The 15,656-nt window shown below is 42.7% G+C and overlaps 2 protein-coding genes across 2 annotated transcripts in view; one reads left to right on the forward strand and one right to left on the reverse strand.

Moving 5' to 3' along the window:
• Positions 1-5,119, reverse strand: part of Vmp1 (vacuole membrane protein 1) — a 99,761-nt gene extending 94,642 nt beyond the window's left edge. Inside the window, exon 1 of the mRNA XM_005350465.3 lies at positions 5,014-5,119. The gene's annotated coding sequence lies outside the window, so the exon portion shown is untranslated. The remainder of the gene's footprint in view (positions 1-5,013) is intronic.
• Positions 5,120-5,140: 21 nt separating this feature from the next.
• On the forward strand, positions 5,141-13,372 carry Ptrh2 (peptidyl-tRNA hydrolase 2). The gene is made up of 2 exons (XM_013347564.2): positions 5,141-5,392; positions 12,744-13,372. Exon 2 carries the CDS (start codon positions 12,765-12,767, stop codon positions 13,287-13,289), a length of 525 nt encoding a protein of 174 aa, XP_013203018.1. The 5' UTR covers positions 5,141-5,392; positions 12,744-12,764; the 3' UTR covers positions 13,290-13,372.
• The last annotated feature ends 2,284 nt before the right edge of the window (positions 13,373-15,656 follow it).

Below are 15,656 nucleotides of genomic sequence, written 5' to 3' on the forward strand. Positions count from 1 at the left end.
TTTTTTTTCCCTGAGACAGGGTTTCTGTGCACAGCCCTGGCTGTCCAGGAACTCTGCAGACCCAGACAAGGCTGACCTTGAACTTAAGAGATCTACCTGTTTCTGCCTCCCCAGTGGGGGTGGGAACCACCATGTCCAACCCTCAACTTGCATTCCGTACATTACTGGTGTAAAAATGACATCTTGAAATTTGCAGACAAATGGATGGAACTAGAAGATACCATCCTGAGTGAGGTAAGACTCAGAAAGACAAACACGGTATGTACTCACTCAAAAGTGGATATTAGATGTGAAGCAAAGGGCAACCAGCCTACAGTCCGCGACCCCAGAGAAGCCAGGTAACAAGGAAAACACTACGAGAAACATACATGGATCCCCTTAGGCAGGGAAAATAGGCAAGAACTCCTGAGAAAATTGGGATCATGGGGGGCGAAGAGGGAGGGTGGAAGGGGAAGAGGAGAAGGGAAGAGGGGGAAGAAAATATGAGGGAGAAGAAAAGAGATTATCTTGATTGAGGAAGCCATTATGGGGCTAGCAAGAAACCTCAAACCAGGGAAATTCCCAGGAATCCACAAGGATGACCCAGCTAAGACCCTAAGCGATAGTGAAGAGGGTACCTGAACTGGCTTTCCACTGTAATCAGATTGATGACTACCTTAATTGTTATCACACAAACTCCGTCCAGCAACTGATGGCCGCAGATGTGAAGAGTCACAGCTAGCACTGGGCTGAGCTCCCAGAGTCTAGTCAGAGAGCGAGAAACAATAATAAGAGCGGAGGGATCAAGACCATGATGGGGATACCCACAGAGACAGTTGACCTGAGTTAGTGGGAGCTCACTGATTCCCGAATGACAGCGGGGGAAACTGCGTAGGCCCAAATTAGGTCCTCTGAATGGGGGTGATAGTTGTGTTGCTGGGGCAATCTGTGGGGTCACTGGCAGTGGGACCAGGATTTATCCCCAGTGATTGAACTGGCTTTTTGCAGCCATTCTCTTTGTGGGGATACTTTGCTCAGCCTAGATACAGAGAAGAGGGCCTTGGTCCTGCCTCAGAGTGATCTGACAGACTGTGTTGACTTCCTGAGGAGTGGATAGGGTGTGGGTGGGTGAAAGGTGGGGGGAGCAGGAGGTGTGAAAGAGGGAACTGGAATTGGCATGTAAAATGAGAAAAGATTGTTTTAAAAAAAAAAACAAAAAAAATAATTACAAATACAAAAAAGAGATAATACGTAAAAACAAAACAGAGAGTTTCTAGAGACAACACACCCTTTAAAATTTATTCTAGCAGGGAGCGGTAAAGCACACCTTTCGCCCTAGCAGTCGAGAAGAAGGCAGAGCTCTAAGTTTCAAGCCAGACTGGTCTATATAATGAAATCCAGACCAGCTAGGAGAGAGCTCTCTATAAAACAACAACAAAAACAACCAACCAAAAAAAAAAAAAAAACCTCCAAACAAACAAAAAACTTTACTCTGGGCGTTGGGGTTTAGCCAGCAGCTGAACCTATGATAGTTGGCACAAGGCTCTGGGTTCAAACCCAGCACCGCCCTCGCAAACAAGTTTACTCTGAAAGAACACTTGCACATCTCCCTGTAAAAGCAGACTATCAACATTACGTCCGCTTCAGCGTATCCGGTTCCCAGAGTTGCACTATCACTACTGCTTTCCCCGCAGGAGGAGCGAAATGTGGCTGTGGAGTCAAAGGATCAAAACAAAGCATTTATTCTTCTACAAAGGCTGTTAACTTAGAATGACAGTTAGACAAATGGCCTTGTAGGTGAAAATTAATAAAAGAGAGTATCAGTATTACAGCAGCTCAGAAAGTTCTTTATATCAAGAGGAAGGAAAAGAAAAAGCTCTTCCCATGGATGGTAACATCAGTAAGAGGCACGTTACAGAGCTCCTGTCATTTCCACTGAAATGATGACATTTCACAATACCTGATACAATTGATGTTGAACTGAGACTATTCTGGAAAACATAAGTAATTTCCTTTCCTTAATACATCCTACTGAACAATTTTTAGAAATTTTATTTGCGACATGTTCTTACTGTGTAGTCCATCCGAGACTGGCTTTGAATAGATCCTTCCACCTCAGTCTCAAGCATTGTGACCACAGGTGTCCCTGCCCTGGCTTTCCCTATGAATCTCACTGAGCAGTTTGTTTCCCTACAATTTACAGGATTAAAGAAGCAAAAGCAGAGAGGGAAATCACGGACAGGAGAAAACAGTGATATGCAAACCAGGCTATTACCAAAGCGCACCTGAGGACAACTTCAGAAGAATGGAAAGAACACTCCAGTCTACTCAAGATCTCAAGTCTACTCCAGGCTCTGGCATTATCTACTTTAGAAGTCCTGAGGCCAGCCAAGCACTGATAGTTCATAGGCCCTAATTCTCCCCTCTATTAAATGAGAAGGCACTAACTATGCATTTAAAGAGTTAACTACAATTTTAAATATTGGTTTCAGTAAATAAAATGGGCTCTTACTTAATGTAAGCAAAGATAGGCTACTTTTAATGATTAGTCAATTATGCACACACACTAAAAACTTCAGTGTTTTCTGTACTTGGTAATTCTCAGCAGACAATACATGATGACCGAGAAAGGTCAGAATTAAACTCTCAAATGCAAAGCTATGCACATCTTGTAGCCACTTACTTATTAACTAAGGTGACTAATTTCAAGCTACTCTAGGCTAGCTTTCTTGTGTTCAAAAACAGGGCAAAGACCATCATCAAAAATATGGGTAATAGTACATTCAGATTAATAAGACATGATATAAATGGTTTAATTTTGAAATACTCCAAAGTAACATTATTCTCCACTTATGTATTTCTAGTTCCTGAATAATAACGCCATACTTGAACTTACAGAGAGACTTCACGAGTCCTATCTCAACAAACACTTTGTCAGTCCTATGAAACAGAGTGACCCCTTTTATCATCACAATCAAGAGGAGCTTGGAACGCTGGGTAATTGCCAATCATTACTTAGTAAGTGTTGGAGCCCAGACTTTAATCCAGGTCATCTGATTTAAAATTTAATGATCTTTCTGCATGCAGTGGCCTTTAACCTCACGAGGCAAAGGCAGAGACAGGTGGATTGTGAATTTGAGGCCGTTCAGGCTACAGAGTAAGACCTTGTCTCTAAATCCTAAAAGAGGGATTTGTGTCAAAGTTAGGAGACAAAAACAAACAAAGGATAACAAACAGAACGTGAGAAGATTTGGGCTGGGTGTGGTAGCACACGCCTTTAACCCCAGAGACAGGAGGTTCTTTGTGAGTTCCAGGACAGCCAGAGCTACGTACAAGAGTCTGTCTCAAAAAACAAGAACTAAAGAACAAGAGAAAGAAAAGGAAAGAAAAAAAGGGTCTGGTAGTTGTGTAATCAATAAGTAAATTTACTAGATTTTAAAATTAATGATATATCAAACGTACAATTCCACTTGCCAAAATACTTGTCACCTCATTTCAAAGACGTGCCAACAATTTGCTAACTCAAAAACCACGGCTAATCTGAGAAAATCAGATGAAACTAGCTGCAGCTAGATTAGTGAGCAGCATCGACCCATTTGCTAGATTAGTTCAGACAAGAGTTTATGTGTATATTTGCTTCTTGAATGTGTACCTCAAGGATATAATTATATTATTAAAACTATCTAAGAAACACGGTCCTAAAAATGCATCTGTGTTTTAAAATAATGTAGGCAAATAAGCTAAATAGGAGAAATTAACACTTTAGAGTCATTTTGCATCGATACAAACTCTGGGATACCAAAGGTCAATAAAAATATAACCTTCGACACACGAACTGCTGCCTAATAAGTTTATCCCCTAAAATCAGACCCAATGACAACACAGTTCATAAACAGTAACAGCTGGATACAGATGGACCCAGAATTTGGGAGGCAGAGGCAGGCGGATATCTGAGTTCAAGATAGCCTGGTCTACAGAGAAACTCTGTCTCAAAAGAATAAAACAAAACAGTTGGAATACTAAATTCTTCATTATGCCAAGAGAAATACTGAGAAAAATCCCTAAATGACCAATCAATCTGTCTACAAAATGTCTACAAACAACAAGGAAGAACTGAAAGTCAAGACAAGAAATTATACTGCCAATATACATCCACAACTCCAATCTATGCATGATTAAAATTTTTTTGGATGGGGTAGAAGAAAAGCAAAGGAGCCGGGCGGTGGTGGCGCATGCCTTTAATCCCAGCACTCGGGAGGCAGAGGCAGGCGGATCTCTGTGAGTTCGAGGCCAGCCTGGTCTACAAAAGCTAGTTCCAGGTCAGGAACCAAACGCTACGGAGAAACCCTGTCTCGAAAATCCAAAAAAAGAAAAAAGAAAAAAAGAAAAGCAAAGGATGGCTATGTAAAATCAATTGCTAGTCAGAAGTGTTAGGTATCAGGAGACACAAGGCTATACACGCTTTTTGAAATTGTAAAGATTTTTAAGTAGACCACCCTGCCTTGCTGCAAAGTACTTCCAACTGCAGTGAAATACAAAATTTGGGGACTAAGGATTTGGAAAGGGCAGAGAACCCTTTCTCTGACAGCTGGAAGAAGAGCCGAGGTTCACAGTAAGAGCTATGAAAGACGAAAGCCCTTTCCTTTGGCAACTCTGTACCGTCAAGACACCCTCATGCCTGCGCTTCATGGGGACGAGAAACAGAGCATCGAAAGGTCCTGGAGATGAGCTCGGTCATCAGCTCATTTCATCAGGACACTCCGCGAGGAGGGTGCTCTGGAGAAGCCAAGGGCAGCTTCCAACCCTGGAACGAACGGTCGGGAGCGTCTGAGGCCAATGTCCCGGTAACCAATCGCGGAGAGGTGTCCCACATAACCTGGCTACAGCCAAGCTGACACAGCCTGTCAGCAGTGACTTGAAACACTCCTCAAGTGGAAAACAGCGTGTTCTGTATCTGCACCGCCCAAGCGTGAGAGCCACGGAAGAAGCCGAGCTGGGGAGTGCGCCCCCGACTCCCCGCTTTCGCCTACCTACCCGCTCAGACCCCGGCTTCTCCGGATCTCAGGATCCTGGAAGCGGCTCCCAGCACCGACTCTCACACCCGCCGCTGGGCTCCGGCCAACCGGAACTCCCTCGCGTCACTTCCGGTCCGGTCCCCCGAGGAACCCGCCTCCGAAAGAGAAATGTTCCACCTTCCTTGAGGCAACCTGAGAGGGTCCTCGCGGGATTTCGGTTCGGCTTTCTCAATTCGGATCCTGTGGGTGTGACAGGAGGAAGGATGACTGCGCTTTGTAGTCTCCTGATCCGGAACTAGTCTCTCTGGAAACCCGGAAGAAGTGGTTGGCGCGCGCGAAGCGTGTTCCCTGTTCAGGAGTGGAGAGCCACAAAGCGTGAGCGACAAGTAGTGCTTCAGGTAAGTCTCGGTTCCTTCCAGGACTATGGAGAGGAGAGCAGTGTAGTTCTCTCCCTACCGGAACGTATCTTACCTTCTTATCCCACAGTCTGCTCCCTTTTAGCAACCATATAAACTGCTTGGGCTTGCCCGGTCTGCAAACCTTCCTTTGGAAGAAGAAACCAAGATGCTGGGAAGGGATAGAACCCAGAATTTTAGTGTCGAGCAAAACGGAGAGCAGGCCTCACACTTAAATACTAAATGTCCGTTTTCGAGTTGTTCAGCCTTGCTTCTACAGGGAAAGAATTCTAAGGATGGATTAAAAAGGTACTTTTATTTATTGGTACAGTGGTGCATGCATTTCGTGCACGCTAAGCAAGAGCTCTAGATCTTGTTAGTCCCATAGATGCGATGAGAAAGACCATCGACCCATATCATGGCCAAATTAATTAAAGCAAGCTTTTTTTTTTTTAAATTTGTGCACATGGGCTGTCTTTCCCTCATGGGGTGGCTTGGGAGATCAGCATTGGACATGGGGAAGAGAAGGAGCTTCACAGTTAAGCAGTGGAGTGTTTCCAGATGGGGCATTTGGCAGGCAGATAGATAGTCGGGGGTTACGGGAGCAGAACATATAAGCGTAAACCAAGTAGGTCCTGTAACAACATTCCTAAACAATGGCCTGGTGGCCATTTCCAGGAACAGACAAGTACAGAGCCTTTTGTAGTTAAGGTTATAGGTGGGAGCTGGGCGGTGGGAGCCCAGGCCCTTAATCCCAGCAGTCGGGAGGCAGAGGCAGGCGGATCTCTGTGAGTTCAAGGTCAATTCTGGTCCACAGAGCGAGTTCCAGGACAGGCACTAAAGCGACACAGAGAAACCCTGTCTTGAAAAACAAAAAACAGACGAACAAAAAGTTATAGGTGGGCCATAGCTCAATCCTTGAGAGACAAATTTAATTTATAAACAGAAACTAATATAGTTTTGTTTTTACTATAATATGGCTTTCAATCTGAAGATGGAGGCAGGCAGGTTTATCACTATACCTCATCAAGTCGCCCTGTCTGGTCATGAACTTGGGATGCTCCTCCCTTAACCAATTCCCTCAAAGATTGGAGTTAGCGAAGTTAAAAGTTTTTGATAAGAAATATTTAGGACACTGTGGGTAGAAATAGTGGAGGTGGGTTTACAGCAATAAACAACAGGATTTGGTGACTGATGCTATTGGAACACAGGAGGGAAAGTATGGATTTTCTTAAAAGTCAAGAACACAAAAAATAAATAAATAAAAAACAAAAAATAAATAAATAAAAAAAATAGCCGGGCGATGGTGGCGCACGCCTTTAATCCCAGCACTCGGGAGGCAGAGGCAGGCGGATCTCTGTGAGTTCGAGACCAGCCTGGTCTACAAGAGCTAGTTCCAGGACAGGCTCCAAAACCACAGAGAAACCCTGTCTCGAAAAAAAAAAAAAAAAAAAAAAAAAAAAAGTCAAGAACACAAGCCAGGGCTACACAGAGAAATCCTGTCTCAAAAAAAAACCAAAAAATAAAGGAAGAACACACAAAAGGTAGAATGCTCTTTACCCTGGGTTTGATGATCAGCAAAAAAACAAAAAACAAAACCTCAATCAAAACATATAAAAAAATACTTGGAAACTCAGGGTGGTGAAATCTAACAGAAACCGGAGATCCACATGGCCAAAGCACCCTGTATGTGAGGGGATTTGGGAATAAATGAGATTGTTCATCTTAGTGCAGGGTAGAAAGGAAACTGTAGGGGAAGAGGGAGGAACCCTCACTCTGGAATCTGATTGAAGCCTTTTACCTGGGAGAATCAAGCATGTTAACACAGTTAACAATTGCTTAAAACCTGTGTCCCTTCCCAGTTGTCCAGGAATCTCACATGAAACCCCATTTAAAGGGAAAGGACTGTGTCCCAAGACTGTGCAGCCCTAGTGGCTTCTGATGGTTTCGTTGGTTTGTTTCAAGACATACGTCTTTGTGTAGCTCTGGCTTCCCTGAAATTCACTTTGTAGACAAGACTGGCCTCCAACTCACAGAGATCTACCTGCCTCTGTCTCCCCAGTGTTGTGATTAAACACATTGGCCACTGCCACTCTGCAGACTTCTGTTTTTGTTTTTTTTTTTAAGCAGGTTATAATTCCATCCAAGACACCTATCCAAAGAGAGAGAGGAGAGAGTGAAAAATAATGTTTCTTGGCAGCCACCCTTTTAAGATGTAACTTGAAAACCATCAAAATGATCCATATGGCTAAGGCTAAGACTGTGTGAGTTTCCGTGCCTAGGAATGTCTTGGTTTTTTGGGGTTTGTTTTTTGTTTGTTTCAAGACAGGGTTTCTGTGTAGCTTTGGAGCCTGTACTGGAACTAGCTCTTGTAGACCAGGTACTGGCCTCAAACTCACAGAGATCCGCCTGCCTCTGCCTCCTTAGTGCTGGGATAAAAGGCGTGCGCCACCACCGCCTGACTGAGACTCTTCTTGAGCACTTGTCCACATTTGGTTATGTCTTAGGGGAAGACACTGGATCTGTCTTGTCTGTCTGAGTATTTCTGGGAGCTATTTCTAACTGGAGGTTTCTCCTCTGCCTGCCAGTTCCCAAATAACCACTCTGAGGCTTAATATTGATTACAAACTGGCTGATGGCTCAGGCTTTTGCTAACTACCCTTTACATCTTAAATCAACCCATTTCTGTTATTCTATATATTTTTTTAAAGATTTATTTATTTATTATGTACACAGTGTTCAGCCTCCAGGTATGTCTGAAGGCCAGAAGAGGGCACCAGATCTCATTACAGATGGCTTTGAGCCACCGTGTGGTTGCTGGGAATTGAACTCAGGACCTCCAGAAGAACAGCCAGTGCTCTTAACCTCTGAGCCATCTCTCCAGCCCCCCTGTTATTCTATATTTTACCACGAGGCTCATGCCTTGTTACCTCATATCTTGCTTCCCCAGCAGCTGCTGGCGTCTCTCCAACTCCATCTTCTTTCTCCCTGTATCTTTGCTTGAATTTCCTTCCTGGCTCTATTCTGCCTTGCTGTTGGCCAAATCAACTTCTTTATTAAGCAATGGTAATAAAACATTCACAGCATACATAAGGGCATACCACATCATGTGTCTTTTTCTCTGAAGCTTTGAGCTTAAAGTCTATATTGAATAAAATCTCCAGCTTCTTTTGAAACTCTCTTCCCGTGATGAAATCACAAATCCCAATTTTGCTTGAGTTGAACTCTCTAAAAGATGAAGGAGCTCCTGAGAGTGAGTGTGGAGCAGCCGAGTCTCTGCTCCCTCTCCAGGGACAACCTGACACTTTATTGCCTGTCCAGGCCAGCTGAAAGCAGGGAGATGTCACCTTTGAGAGCTCTCTCTCTTGAGGCTTTGCAACAGCGCCTGGAGCATAATGCGTCCCAGAGAGTACTGATTGGCTGGCTGGTTGGTCTATTGATTGATTGATTGATTGGAGAGGATTGGAAAAGAGCTTATAGACCAGTGCTGTCCCCGTGTACTTCCATTCCCCCACCTTTTTTGGGACAGGGTTACTTTATTGTGATTCTTCCTTGGCCCCAAACACACACGAGACTGTTGATACATCAACTTGTCTGGTCTTGCAGGTTTCTTCAGTGATGACAGTGTCCTCTCTCCCAGTTTGATAGAGTGGTTGCTAGCCACTTTCAGATTGTCGATCCTTAGAACTGAATATTTAACCATAAGTTGAATGTACCTAACTATATGGCACTAATGGCTACCACATTGGGTAGCATAGATATAGACAGAAGGGCCAACAATATAAGATTGTATAATACTATCCATATTTCCAAGCAAATACCAGGTAGTTTTTCTTAGAATACTATAAAACTATCAGATAAGTAAGGTGAGCATTGGGTCAGAGTCATGTTAAATAATTCAAAGAGGAAGGTTTAAAGTTTTAAAAGTCATTAGGAAGTGGTGCACAACACTCAGTGAAACCCAAAAAGATACAACTGTGGTGGCAATGACAATGTCTGGTTTTTTGAGACGGGTTTCTCTGTGTAACCCTGGCTGTCCTGGAACTTGCTCTGTAGACCAGGCTGACCTTGGACTCACCTACCTCTGCTTTCTGAGTGCTGGGATTAAAGGTGTGCACCACCACTGCCTGGCAAATTCCTGGTTCTTTAGCACTTTTGGTAGCGTCGGGGAAGAGAGGGACCAGTACATGGTGATTAGGAGAAGCAGATAATTGAGGTTGGAATTGAAAGAAGAAAATTATGCCATGTTGGGTCAAAAATTTTAGAAAGGAATTTTTTTAGGTTGGAAAAATGTAAAGAAGCCGTGAAGTAGGTCATTGTAGAGAGCGTGGCTCAGGAAGTTATCAGGAGTAGGAGATCTGTTGAAACACGCTTGGTGAAGCAGGCTAATTAGAAGGCCCAAGGAAGAGGGTTTTATGGCCACACTTATTTTACTGGGTTGTTAAAGGTTGTCTGTGAGACTGACTATGAGCAATATCAAACCTTGAGATTATAGTGAGGATGCAGAGAAAGAGACAAACTGAAACACCCTTGAGAAGAGTTAGTCTGAACAGCCTGAGTTTTATTAGTGACCTCTTTATGTATATTCCTATCTCTGTCTTATTTCCCTAGCTAACCTAATAGAAAAGTCAGGCTTTTATTTAATCATTTCCATTTATTTCAGCACTCTGAAAGGTCTGTGCCTCTAACCAAGTCTAATCCAGACATTTATAATTTGAGGCTTTCTCTTTTTCAGGAGCTTGGTGCATTGTTACTATCTTTCTTAGAAACCCAGCACAGCCCCACCAGCCCTGGATGGCTTCATCCCTGAAAAATACTCATGCCGTAAATAATCTGACATTTGGATCAGAGTTTTTGTAGTATAAAGTGATCTCTAGTTTGGGAGCTAATACTGACAATGTCATGTAATATATGAATAATCAAAGCATGCATACCGACTCTTAAACGTTTGCAATTTCTAATTCACTTGGGTTTAAATAGATAGCTGAACCATCTAAAGTTTCCACTATAAACTTTGACCTGCATTTGAGCTACATAGTTCATGTGACCACCTGATATACAAATGAGCTTTATGGTTTGTATCTCTTTAGTGACTAAGAACTGTAATTGAGGATTTGATGGAGTACTTGCCTAGCATGCATGAAATGATGGGTTTGATCCCCAGAATCACATAAAACCATTCATGATGGCATATTCCTGTAATCCTAGCACTTGGGGTGTAGAGGCAGGAAGATAAGTTATTGATCATCTCTGTCTTCCTGTGGAGTTCAAAGCTAGCCTAGGCTATGTAAGACCCTCTTTCAAAAACCAAACCAACAACAAAACAAAACAAAAAAAACTGTCACTGAAGGAATCAGTTGTGCTGGGACATGCCTATAGTCCCAGCACCGCTGAGGCTGGAGGATCAGAAGTATGAAGCCAGCCTGGGTTACATAATGAGATCCTGTCTCAAAAAAGCCCTGTTCCAGCCTGTCATTGCTTAACTCAAAATATTCTTCATACCAATTCCTGTAGGAATATTATATAGATCTTGGTGGCTAGCTTCAGAAATGTAATCTAATAGTTTTGAGCAAGGCAGAGGGAATGGGAGAAAGGCAAGGCCTGCCAGAGCCATGCTGGAGCTGGCCAGAGTCTCTTCACTTAGCATATGTTAACATGTGTTTATTTTATGAAGAATAATAGGGAAATTTATGCTAAAATAAGTGTTCCTATCCATTTAGGTCGTGTATTGCACAGTTCTTATAGTGTTACTTAAGTACTGTAAAAATGGTGGCTTCATGCATATAAATGCTTGGACACTACACTAGAGGAAGAAACTGATGGTTGTTTCCATTAACATAGAAATCCAAGTCAGGCTGGTTGCTCAAATCCCAGCATTTGGAAGGTTAAGGCCAGAGGGTTGTGTAAGTTCAAGGCCTGTCTGGGTCCAGGGCATGGTGGACTACAGGATGTAACCCTGTTAAAGGTGGGAAGGAGTGAAAGGAATTCAATGCCTCTAGGATAGCTACACTTCTAGAATTACTGAATTTAAGAACCCACTTCAAATACTTTGTGTTCAGATGTAACATGAATTTGTATTAGGATCTTGGATAAGTTTCCATCCATGCTTATTTCCAATGCTGAAACTTTGTTTATAGCATCTTGACTTGTGGCCTAATGTACCTCCTAAAGGCTTACTATGACAGTGAGAACCACTGAATTATGAAGATAGAAACTTACACTACTTTCCAGAGTTAGTTTTTATTGCTTTAGGCTCCTTGAAGGGGGTCCCTGTAGGTGTCCTGCAGCAGGGAAGCAAATCATGTCAAGAAATAAGAATGGAAACTGCAGATTGACTTCATCAACCTGGGTCAGTGAACTGTCAGCATTGTTAAACACAGTACAATTTGGGAAAAGGTTTCCAGGCAACAATCCAATTCCAGGTGCACGATAAAGCTTAAATTTGTGACTACATAGAAACTCTTACAAAGTACATATGACCATGAGGGTGGGTTCTATAGCAAAAAGATCTAGAATCTAGTGTGGTCTCTGAGTGATAGCATAGAGGTCAGCCGGCCATAACGTACTTGTGACATCTATTCTAAGGATAGGGAATGGTCTAGGGAGGGAAGAGTCTGGAATAACCATTCTGGAGAACTAGGGTGAGGTCTGTCCCTTCAGCTAGCAGCAAAATGGTCACCAGATAGTTGCTTTCTGGACGGAATGCAAGTATTTGGTTTGTATCTCTTCCATTGAGGCACGCACCTGTGTGATTAACATTCCCGGTTCTCTTAAGTGCTTCTCTGAGTACAAGGACCACTGGACCCACAACTGTTCTTTTTTTTTTTATTTATTTTATTTTTTTTTAACTGTTCTTTTTTTGATTTTTTTTTTTGTTTTGTTTTGTTTTTCGAGACAAAGTTTCTCTGTGTAACAGGCCTAGGTGTCCTGGAACTCACTCTGTAGACCAAGCTGGCTTTGAACTCACAGAAATCCACCTGACTCTGCCTCCCAAATGCTTGGATTAAAGATGTGCTCCATCAGTGCCCAGCTCCCCCAACAGTTCTTTAGGCATATTGGCAAAGCCATCATTTCCTTTTCCCATAGGATTTAAGGAAGACTGAATGGTAGGGTTTTTAACTGAAGAAAGTCTGCTGACCATTCAAATGACCAAAACTATTCCTTGTGGATCTTTGAATCATCTAGTACTTGGGGATGGATGGAAGCAGGGTCTGTGCATAAGACTCACAATGCATCTTGCCTTTCCTCTGTTTGACTTAGTGTGGCTCTCAAATATTGCTTGTTGCTTGTAGGTGGTTTATCTGAACAGCTTGAAACCCTATTTTAGATAACAACTTTTTTCTTTTCCCTTAAGGTGCTCTCCAAGTTCTTGGTTATGGAGTATTTGGTGCATCCTGGTACACTCAGCTTGGCTGCTGGAGTTGCTTGTGGCATGTGCCTGGGCTGGGGCCTCCGGGGTCACCTTGGCATGTTACCCCAGAACTCAACAAGTGAGACAAATAGAGACACCAAGACAGAACCCGAAGCAAGCATTCCTGGAGAGAGTGGCGAGTACAAAATGATTCTTGTGGTTCGAACTGACCTAAAGATGGGGAAAGGGAAGGTTGCTGCCCAGTGTTCTCACGCTGCTGTTTCTGCCTACAAGCAGATTCAGAGGAAAAACCCTCAAGTGCTCAGAGAGTGGGAGTACTGTGGCCAGCCCAAAGTGGTGGTCAAAGCTCCAGATGAAGAAACCCTCATTGAATTACTGACCCATGCGAAAGTGTTGGGACTGACTGTAAGTTTAATCCAAGATGCTGGACGTACTCAGATTGAACCAGGCTCTCGAACTGTCCTGGGAATTGGGCCAGGACCAGTAGAGCTAATTGATGAAGTTACTGGCCACCTAAAACTTTACTAGATGAGCTTTTGTATAGTGGTGATTCTGTCTGAAAAGTGTGAAGCCTGTCAGTAATAAAAGCTTAATTCTTGCTCCACTTTAAAGTATGTTCCCATGTTCTTCTGCCATGTACTGGACCATTAATATCTTGAGTTTAAAATACTTTTGAAGGGCAAAAGAGACGTTTCAGTGGTTAAGAGCATTTGTTGCTCTCGCAGAGGACTCAGGTTCAGTTCCTAGTTCACAACCACCCATAGTTGCAGTTCTTGGGCTTCCGACACCCTCCCTCATCTCTTCAATAACTAGGCACACATGTATACATACAGGCAAAACCACTGTACACATAAATCTGAAGAGTAGGCCGGGCGGTGGTGGCGCACGCCTTTAATCCCAGCACTCGGGAGGCAGAGGCAGGCGGATCTCTGTGAGTTCAAGACCAGCCTGGTCTACAGAGCTAGTGCCAGGACAGGCTCCAAAGCCACAGAGAAACCCTGTCTCGAAAAACCAAAAAAAAAAAAAAAAAAATCTGAAGAGTAAACGCAGGCCTTTAATCCCAGCACTTTTGAGGCAGTGAGTTTGAGACCAGCCTGATCTAGAGAGCTAGTTCCAGGACAGCCAAGGCTACACACGGATACCCTGTCTCCAAAAAACAAAGCAACAAAAAAGGAATAAAAATACATTGTTTAAATGCTTGAATGATAGATGCTAGAACAGTGATAACATTGGGTGGAGAGGGAGCCATGTTTCCTGTGTATAATTAGGCCCCTTTGTATTGACCACTCTTCAGTCAAACCATGCTGCTATTCCTGGCCTTTTTAGAGGACATGGTTCAAGAATCATGGCAGTTTTTCCTTGCTGCTACTTTTTGAATGTCTGATAATCTTTTTTAATTAAGAGATCATTGCATAGACCCATCATGCAATCATAATTCAGATTTTATCTAGCTGAATGTTTTGGAGATGGCATAACTTTGAACTTGTGGCATTTCTCCTGCCTTGACCTCCCACATGCTGGGACTGAAAACATTAGCCATTATACCCAGTAAATTTCTATTTCAAAGTTGCAATTTTATGACCTGTGTAGCTTTTTGATGCTTATTTCTGATACACTTGGATAAAGATACTTTACAGTGGTTCTAATACACAAACTATAAAAATTCCTTTATATCATTGGTGAAACCAGTGAGTTTGTGAACTTTATGGACTTTGAAAGTGGAAATGTGAGAATTTATGGTCACTAAAGGACTGTAGTTGTATGCAACCTCTCCTGAAAATGTTAGGAACTAAATAATTTTATTACTTAAGGGCACTTTTTCTGACTAGCCTGGAACTATATTGAACAAGCTGATCTTAAACTCAAAGGTCCTCCTACCGCTTTCTCCCAATGCTGGGATTAAAGGCTTAGTCAGCATACTTGGCTACATAAAGCTTTCTTGACAATCTTGCTAGAATCCATTGTTCTTGATAGCTCCAGAAGATTGACAGTTATTTCTACGTTCACTATATCCTTTAGAACTATGATGTTAAGGAGTATAAGGTCGTAAGTGGAAACTAGGCAGAATGATTAAACTGTAGGCAGTTTCCAAGTTATAACGCTTGGCGCATAGATGGTTCAGGAGTCGTTAACACTGAATGATGCCACAGTAGCAACAGTTTCTAAACAGAATGTTTATACAGGAGTCAAGTGATGCAACCACCTGTAACTGAGTTGAACTCACTTAAATACATGGTTATGACTAAGGTAATTTATGAGACTTGCTGCAGACTATAGCATGACTCCACACTGACAGACTGCATTCCCAGCAGGATGTCTGGGGTAGCTGATTCAAGGACCTGTAACAGTGAAAATTGTTAATTCTGGTAACAAATCACAGTATTTGTTCACCTGTTCTTGATGTGTATTTCGTACACTCTAACCAAACAGCCCTCAAGGCATACTCTACAGAGCCCAAGGAGTCTTTATGTGACTGTATATTAACTTGAATGAAAGGCATTGTCTTTTCTCTATCTAGTATGTTCCCTGATGGTCTATTCAAATGAGTAGTCATAGCTTGCATGGTCCCTCGTTTATAGTAGTTTCACTTGTCCTGAGGAGCAGTACTTTTTCCTAGCATATGTAGGGGAGGAGCTTTGAGAACTGCAGAATGCAGGACAAGGGAGTCTTCAGAGGAGTCCTGGTAGGTTGCCCATGCTTCAGTAGATGGTCCAACATACAGTTGTACATTAGCACTGACTTGGGAGAAAGTGCGGGTGTTATGATCATAGTAAATTGAAAACATGTACGAAATTCTCAATAAAAATTATTAAAATCATTTTTTATCCACGACTACTAGTGTTCATGTGTGGTTGTCTAAAAGGCTAGTATATAGTGTCACTTACTTGTGAACTC

Source organism: Microtus ochrogaster, chromosome 7 (assembly GCF_000317375.1).
Source record: "Microtus ochrogaster isolate Prairie Vole_2 chromosome 7, MicOch1.0, whole genome shotgun sequence".
NCBI lineage: Eukaryota > Metazoa > Chordata > Mammalia > Rodentia > Cricetidae > Microtus > Microtus ochrogaster.

Excerpts from the sequence above, each read along its gene's own strand:
- Ptrh2 (XM_013347564.2), top strand. The coding sequence starts at position 12,765 with ATGGAGTATTTGGTGCATCCTGGTACACTCAGCTTGGCTGCTGGAGTT.